Source organism: Leuciscus leuciscus (assembly GCF_965113295.1).
Source record: "Leuciscus leuciscus genome assembly, chromosome: 9".
In the NCBI taxonomy this organism is placed as follows: domain Eukaryota; kingdom Metazoa; phylum Chordata; class Actinopteri; order Cypriniformes; family Leuciscidae; genus Leuciscus; species Leuciscus leuciscus.
The window spans coordinates 25,210,559-25,220,060 of NC_138733.1; the positions used below are offsets into that span (position 1 = coordinate 25,210,559).

Consider the following 9,502-nt stretch of genomic DNA (forward strand, 5'->3'; position numbering starts at 1 on the left):
TTGTTAGATATCATCATCATCATCAGAGCCTTCTCTAACGTTACTTTACTCAATAGCTGCTATTCATCAAAGAGCCTGTTTAACTTTTAACTATAAATGTTCGACTGTCTATATAATAAAGTACACAACCAAGCAATGAAAAAAAGCTTGTAATTAAGACCGTAACATTGATTTACCTGTCAAGAAGAAAGCAGGCAACTTCAGCGTCTCTTTTGAAAGCTTTCTCCTGCATTAGCTATCCCGACATTAACCCTTGTTTTTGTAATCTCCGGTCACGTTTCCTTTTACGGTCTATTTTGGACTTTTTCGACGACAAGGACTCCTTATCCTGTGACTCAGCATATGTATGAATGAACGGTGTATAAATAATCGTGCAGTGTGCATCCTTTTAAACTTGCCGCGGCAGTGACAAGCGCCTCTCACTGCTCTGCGCCTCCGCTTCTGCTGGCTTCAGTCACGTGACGCTGGTTCTGAACGAAAACGCGTTGTGGAAACGCCTTGGCTTAGTACTTTTTGTCCCTCTCTGCTATTATAGTTTTTCAAGATGGCGGAACTACATGGAAGCCTCCGTGGACCTACCCGTCCTATGTATATAAAGATAATAAATTCTTCGTTTACGAGGATTAGTCTGATCATTGGCATAGGTATTTGTACACCATTGAGGGCATATTTATGAATAAAAATATTGATTTTAGATAATAAAATACCTAAAAAGCTACACATAGTCCCTTTAAAACTTTCTGTAGACTAAAACTCAATAAATAGTTGTAAAGTTATGAGTTGTGAAATATGTGATCCAGAACCAATGTGTGCCCCTCACAGTTCTAGGAACTTAGTTCTAGGAACTAGCCACCAGGGTGGTTCCCCCGAGAACTAAATGTTCCCCTACTTCAATTTTCCTGGTTGCATTCGCCGCCAGTAGGAACTCGGAAGGGACGTAAGCTGCGCATTTTGTTGTGACCTTTATTTTGACGGTGATGAGAACACCTGAGCCCGATCACACAACACTCTTATTCTCTGTCTTCATTAATTTATGCTCTGTTTAACAGCCCTGTCTAATACGTTATTAGATAGAACTGATATACAAAGAAAGTAGACAGTAAATGAAAAAGTATTAGCGTTTGTCTTGTGGTTGATTCCCAGTGTCGCTGAGCAAAAATCATGCTTGGTTGCCTCAAAGTTGCGTTGGATTTTCTCCTTAGTGTAAAAATTGAGAGGTCCATCTATCAATGTTTGCCATGTTCATAGAGTTAGTTTGTTGAGTAAATATATAGGCTATAATCTGTGTGTGTACACCATTTTTAAAAATGGTGGATGCCAGTGTTTCGCATGCGTTTGCCAATCAGCATACACTTACGTCACTGGTAGTTCCTATTGTCCTGGGTTAGACCCTACTCTGAAGTAAGAGCTCATTTATTTCCCCCAAAAGGCATTCCTAGAACTAAAATCGTTCCCAGTTCCTGCGGTGCAAACATGCCAAAAAGCAGGTACATCTGCCAATAGGTCTAGCAAAAGGTTCATCCAGTGCGAAATTCCCTGTAGTTTAGTAAGTACATCCCTAAGGTCACTGGTTAGTAGCCTATAAGAAATGTGAGGTATACAGTCAGTGTCATCAACCAACCACAAAATATCCCGCCTTGATAAGAAGAAAAAGACTTAAGATCAAAAACATTTAGTTCTCGATTAGACTTAAATATCTTTGACTCAGACACATTTTTGGAGTGTAGAAAGACGTATATTGTAAGTAAATTATTCTATTGATATTCCAGAGTTAGATCAGATGCTTTTCCAGTTTATTAAAATACTTTTGTCAATATTTTTTAGATGAAAATGTGCTAATTCCTGTAATTTCCTGTATTAAAAAAAAAAAAAAAAAAAAATACAATTTAACTGGTTGTTATGACTCTGTGATCAAATATTACTGTATTATATTATAGTAGGCTATATATATATATATATATATATATATATATGTATACAATAGAGTAATTTGTGCTATATATGATTCATGCCAAACCAGCAGTATAACAATGCATAAAATAAAATGCATTAATCAATTTTTTTCATCCAGCCATCAGGTCGTCATGTCAGCCGGAAACATCAGCTTTGTTAAGGAATTTTTCATTGTTGGTTTTCCTGGGCTTCAAACAGAATACTATGGCACAGTGGCTGCTCTGCTATTTTTTGTCTATGTGTGTATCTTAGTGGGGAATGGAATATTTCTAGTAATTTTTGCTTTAGAAAAATGCTTACATAAACCTATGTATTATGTCATCTTAAACCTAGTTGTAAGTGATATATTATTCAGCACTACTACCTTACCAAAAATTATTACTAGGTATTGGTTCCAAGCTGGTAGTATTTCATTTAGTGGTTGCTTCATTCAAATGTATTTTGTGCATTATTTTGGTTCAGTCAATGCTTTTATCCTGGCAGTAATGGCCTTTGATCGGTATGTAGCCATCTGTCATCCTCTAAGATATCTTAATATACTCACAAAATCGAACATTTTCTATCTTTGTCTCATTGTATGGGTGCAAGGACATGCATGCTCTTTAATGATGGCAATAAGGGCATACCCTCTTCCTTACTGCGCAGAAAACACCATTATGCACTGTTACTGTGATCACATTTCTATCACATCACTTGCATGCACTAACAGGGCACTGTACAGTGTTCCAGCCTTTGCATTTGCTATGGTTGTGTTGCTCAGTCCTCTGACCTTCATTGTTTTCTCTTATTGCACCATCATTGTGGCAGTTCTGCGTATATCGAGCGCTCAAGGAAGAATGAAGACTTTCTCCACCTGCAGTCCTCAGCTCGTCATAATAGCTCTCTATTTTCTACCCAGGTGTTTTATTTATTTGGCTAGCAATATTGGTATTAACTTCAGCACTGATTTACGATTAGTCATTATTATGATGTATAGTCTTTTTCCACCCATGATCAATCCCCTCATATACTGTTTAAGGACAAAAGATGTCAAGGAAAGCTTACTTAAAAGGCTAAAGATTTCAAAAAATCCCCAAATTAATCCAACAAAAGATTACGTATCTACTGTGTGTACGTAAATTATTACAGCAGTCATACATTAGAAAAAAACTACAAAAACAAAATAGTATTCTTTAAATGTTGTGCAGCATACTGAACTAGACCAACTGTAAGACTCCACAAAATTTGTATCATAAGAAAGATATCTTTTGTCTTTTGCCTATTCCAGTTCTCACATTTTAATGCTCTGCTTTTTGAAGCCAGGAAACGCAACTGCTGTGTCTTTTACTGTAAAAAATAATCTTGAAGCTATAATTTAAAGCAAAAGCAAAGATTTGTGTTTGTACACTACTTAATCTAACATCATATGTTATTGCAACTTTATTTTCTTAAATAAAGTTTACTTACAAATTCATTGCATTTATACTGAAAAAGTCAATACATTAATTTTGTACATTGTGTGATCATTCAAAATGATGCCAGCAACTGAATAATGGCCATTATGGAACATTTAACTAAGTGTTCCCATTTTGTATAGATAATGAAACTGAAAGGTTCCTGTGTAGGTGTGCAATAGAGCCTGTCCCTCCGGCCGAGATGGAGACGGGATTTTACAGTCCGTACTTCATAGCACCCAAGAAGAGCGGGGTGGTTACGGCCAATCTTAAATCTGCGTGTCTTGAATCGGATCTGTGTGTCCCTTCACAAGCTTGCATACTAGATTCTCACGCAGAAACGCATCCTCACGTGAGTTCACTCCCAGGATTGGTTTGCAGCGATCATCCTGAAGGACGCGTACTTCCATGTCACGATTTTACTTCAACACAGAGCGTTTCTTCGCTTTGCGTTCAAGGGTTGAGCATATCAGTCCAAAGTCACGGAAGCTGCCCCGCTCAGGGAGGTGGGCATTCGCATCCTCAACTATCCTTACCACTGGATCAATCTGGCCCAGTCCGGAGATCAGTTATGCATCACAGGGACCTGGTGCTCAGGCACCTCAGCCATCTGGGGCTTCGAGTCAACTGGGAAAAGGCCATCACACCCAGCTGCTGTTGAAGATTTTATTATTTAGAAAATAAGTCATTTAACTATTTTTTGTACACTGTTATTTCCTTTCTGTCTGTGTATGTCTTTGGGTGACTTTGGAACCTGAGAGCTGTGTTGTTACAGCAGAGAATTATATTTCAGTAAAGTCACATGATACAAACTATTTCTCAAAATACCTATAGAATGTATTACCATCTTTGGGACAAGGAGAAGGTATATACGTTTGCTGGACAATCTTTCCGGAGGGGCTTTCTGCAGGGTCTTTCTGCAGAGGGGCACTCGGCTTTGTTTGTTAATAAAGTCTAATATTTCTGGTATCAAAAATCTCTGAAGTCATTTCCCTGAAAATAATTAAACTACAACAAATGGCGACCACAAAGGGACATGGCTTAGGAGCTGAAGAAGCCACGAAGGGATTGCTGGTGACTGACACAGACAACAGTGGCCGCTGTACTTTGAGGTGAGCAGTTTTGCTTTTGAATAAGGTATGTGGGTAACACTTTACGGTAAGGGTACATGAATTATCATGAATTCATGTATAAATTCATGCATGAAATATGCATTCATTCATGCATTAATATCTCATGAATCATCAGGAACTAACACGAGTTCAACGTTTTTCATTCATGACTTCATGGATGAACAACACCTTAATTAAAACATTAACTAAGATGAGTACATCATCATGAATTATGATTTATTACACATGATCATGATGTTTTCTTTGTTCACAAAAAAAAAAAAAGGTCTTTACCACCCATTGTGGATAAAGCTATGGTTATAGTACATGAATCATCATGAATTCATGCATAGAAAAGTATTAATTCATGCATGCAAGACTACTCTTCGAATTATTAAAGGAATGTACAAAAATCCACATTATCTAATGCATGCATACAGGCTAGAAAAGTATGTCAATTAATGTGAGAACTTTTTTTCTGAATTATGATCTGAGTTTCCAAGCATATTCATTTCTTCTTCATAGCCTGCAGGTAAATGGACAGACCCCAAAATTGGCCAATCACAGCACATAACATACAAATTCTGTTGGCGTTCAAATACAGTAGTCATCATTAACTAAGCATTATCTATCAATGACTTCATCATGTGTGTGGCCCCTCAACTAAAGTGGTGACTTGGTGCTTTGAAACACTGATGAACAATGTGTTTTCATTATGATCTGAGTTATCCAGCATGTTCATGTCTTCTTCATAGCCTGCAGGTAAATGGACAGACCCCAAAATTGGCCAATCACAGCACATAACATATAAATTCTGTTGGCATTCAAATACAGTAGTCATCATTAACTAAGCATTATTTATCAATGACTTCATCATGTGTGTGGCCCCTCAACTAAAGTGGTGACTTGGTGCTTTGAAACACTGATGAACAATATGGCATAACTGAAATGACATGAATATGAACATGAAAGTTCAAGCCTTTGCAAACAATGTATTGTGGACACAAATGGACATTGATCTTAACTTTACTGCTTTATTCTTAAATGGTATAAACCATTTAAAAACCATAAAGCTGTTTAAAAAAAAAATTTCACAAACAGCTTGATCTCTTTTTGGGTAAAGAGTCACCTTTTAATGTATAAAGCTACTGATGTGACTCCTCCATATCATGAAATTGTAAAACAGCTTTATGGTTTTGTAAAGAGTTTTCAGATATACAGGCACTTAAAATAAAGTTCATGGTGTATGTACTGAATTCCTTCTCAGCTCTTTCCAGCTGTTGATTTAACTGGTTTATACCGTTTCAGAATAAAGCAGTAAAGTTACAGCCTGTGGTCTCATTGTTAATACGCAGGTATTAATACGTAATTTTCAAAGATAGAAAGCGTACTTTTTTGTACGTTTGGATATGCTGAAACGTATAATATGGACGTATCTGCAACGTTTAAACGTAACATTATTACGATGTTACAGCTAAAAAAAACGTACGTTAAACTATTTACGAATATTTCATATGACAAAGATATCTGTATAATTTCCCTTTTACCATTTTATAGATTATAAATGTAAGATCCCTTAACCCTACTCCCACACATAAACATACCCATTGTAAAGGATAAAACGTAATGGACAGATAGGCTATGTGTAGGGAAATGGCAGTTTTATTAACAATATAGCATTAAAAGATAGTTTGAGCCACTAACCCTACCACTAAACCTAACAATTTCTTAAAACTATACGTAGGCTTATAAATTAAAACAACACAGACAATCACAATCATTTATTTATTGAGAAAATGTTAAAACCGGTACCAAAAGTCGTTCACATGACGATGTGTCGCAGTCCTCTCTGGCAGTATATAATAGTTTTGTATGAGGTAACGTTACAAAGCAGAATTTAAGTTATTAATCCATGAAAATGTTAATCCGGTTTCGGTTTGCTGTTCGCTCTGTGAAGGCGCGCGCGCTTCTCCATTTCAAATGTAGTACACCAACACGGCATGTCGCAATCTGTGACGAAGCATGGGAGAGCCAATGAGCGTTTGATATCACTGCCGTAAAACATGTCGTAACGCTTTTTGAATTTGAATTCACAACGCGCGGGATTTGACGTTTACTGACGGTCTCCGCTGAGAAATGGAGATGAAGATCACTGGATAAAGGGCTGCATTTGGATCTTGCAAACAACGTATGGATTCTAAAGATTTGGATCACATTAAGCTAATAAAATTGATTTCTTTTGTGAATTTATGTTGTGTTTTAGTGTATTATGGGTCTATAGGAGAAAACGCCTTTTGTGTCTCACGGTAAATAAACCAAATATTACAAAATGGTTAAACGATTAAAGAAGGTATTTTTAAGGTTTTAAAGTGTATTCTTGTTTAACACCATGTAGGCTAATCCTCCGAAACGAGTTTGCAGCAGAAGGCACAAACAGAGCGAAATGTTATTATTTATGAGTAGGCTAACGTTATTATATGAGTAACGTTAAACTGTATTTATAAATGCGACTGAAAATTTAATTGATAAGACAATTGAATGCAATAGAGTCAAAACGTGAATGCCACGATTTTAATATGCATAGGCCTAAGTTAAATAGGAATACGTCCAAATTTGTACGTCGTTGTAAGTTGTTTATACGTAAATAAATTACGTTTTTGTGCTGTCAATACGTAAATGTTATACATTTTAGTGCTGTAAATACGTCAGTATTATATGTTTCTGTATATAAAACATAAATAAATGTACGTATGGTAGAACTACACTGTAAAAATGTATTCTCATGAGATCACGTTGCAAGTTAAGATCAATGTCCATTTGTGTCCACAGTACATTGTTTGCAAAGGCTTGAACTTTCATGTTCATATTCATGTCATTTCACAGTTATGCCATATTGTTCATCAGTGTTTCAAAACACCAAGTCACCACTTTAGTTGAGGGGCCACACACATGATGAAGTCATTGATAGATAATGCTTAATTAATGATGACTACTGTATTTAAATGCCAACAGAATTTGTTTGTTATGTGCTGTGATTGGCCAATTTTGGGGTCTGTCCATTTACCTGCAGGCTATGAAGAAGACATGAACATGCTGGATAACTCAGATCATAATGAAAACACATTGTTCATCAGTGTTTCAAAGCACCAAGTCACCACTTTAGTTGAGGGGCCACACACATGATGAAGTCATTGATAGATAATGCTTAGTTAATGATGACTACTGTATTTGAACGCCAACAGAATTTGTATGTTATGTGCTGTGATTGGCCAATTTTGGGGTCTGTCCATTTACCTGCAGGCTATGAAGAAGAAATGAATATGCTTGGAAACTCAGATCATAATTCAGAAAAAAAGTTCTCACATTAATTGATATACTTTTCTAGCCTGTATGCATGCATTAGATAATGTGGATTTTTGTACATTCCTTTAATAATTCGAAGAGTAGTCTTGCATGCATGAATTAATACTTTTCTATGCATGAATTCATGATGATTCAAGTACTATAACCATAGCTTTATCCACAATGGGTGGTAAAGACCTTTTTTTTTTTTGTGAACAAAGAAAACATCATGATCATGCGTAATAAATCATAATTCATGATGATGTACTCATCTTAGTTAATGTTTTAATTAAGGTGTTGTTCATCCATGAAGTCATGAATGAAAAACGTTGAACTCGTGTTAGTTCCTGATGATTCATGAGATATTAATGCATGAATGAATGCATATTTCATGCATGAATTTATACATGAATTCATGATAATTCATGTACCCTTACCGTAAAGTGTTACCGGTATGTGTTAGTCACCAGTGGCCCGGATGTGGTAAGAAAAAGCTTCTCCAAATTTAAAGAACTTAAAAAGATATGTTTGATACCAGAAATAATTGCATGCATTGTCTTTGTATGTCAAGTAGTTTGTAAAAGCGCGGGGGAGCTCCCGAAAGTGTTTGCCAGTATTTATGCAGTCCGGTGTGGATTTTATGAATACTGGTACCGCTGGTTTGGCGCAAGGATTTGTATTTACTGATAAAGGATATCAGTGGTTTATCTGTGTTTACTTTGATAAGTATAGCATGTGCACAGATGGTTAGCTTCCGGTTACCGCCTCGGTTGTAAGTGAGGGACTGCTCGGGGAAGCTACGTTTTATAAGAATAGGATAGGTTTAGTGTAACGGTTACCACCTCGAATACATGTAACGAGGGTCTGCTCGGGTTACCTAAATAGTAACCCGAGGATAGTTAGAAGTGTAATATTTTAATGTATTGTTCAGATCTGACAGAGTAGAGAAAGAATAGTGTGTGAGATCAGGTGTGAGTGCCTGTAGGATCCTGTGTGACTGTGCCTGTGGTCGAAAATAAGTGACCTCTGACCCTGCTGGCTTGAAGGGACAGAGAATGTGTGAATGAAGGGATATGAAATGGTGTGTATTAAGAAAGAAAACTAAAGGAAAACAATTGTTTCAAGATATTAACTAAATAGAATGTTGTAGTATAAAACAAGTTAAAATAATAAGATATATATTTAATCAATAAATGTAATGATAAATATTAATAGATAAATACAAATAAGATTGCACGTGCTTAATATATTATATATTATATCTGAAGACGTCTAAAATTTGTATCTCGTTATCCCTGAAGACAGAGTGGAAAAAGTATTCCATTGAAGATTAATAAGTTTGTGTTAAGAGAAAAATAACTGGTGCAGTGCTGAAGGTTAGCAAGATTGAGTGATCAAGTTTCAAAAGTAAAAAATACTTTACAGAAATCTTACAATTGGAGTAAATGGGATTTGTTGATTGAGAATAAATAAATAAGAGGAATTCCTTGATGTTTGTTGTGGAAGATTTTATTCACCATACTAGATTATTGTGAACACAGCATGCAAATATAGAAGAAAGATTGAAGTATGATTTTATGATAGGGAAAATTATTTAATTGTATTATTTTCAGATCATCAGAGTTAGATTATTGTTGATATAGAAAAACAGAACTAGCTTGC

At 35.9% G+C, this 9,502-nt stretch overlaps 1 protein-coding gene across 1 annotated transcript; it reads left to right on the forward strand.

Annotated features, from left to right (window-relative positions):
* Positions 1-2,084: 2,084 nt before the first annotated feature.
* On the forward strand, positions 2,085-3,071 carry or30bt1 (odorant receptor family 30, subfamily BT, member 1; the record flags this gene model as incomplete). Its single annotated transcript, XM_082179354.1, has 1 exon — positions 2,085-3,071. The coding sequence occupies one exon, from the start codon at positions 2,085-2,087 to the stop codon at positions 3,069-3,071; it is 987 nt and encodes a 328-aa protein (XP_082035480.1).
* Between the last annotated feature and the right edge of the window lie 6,431 nt (positions 3,072-9,502).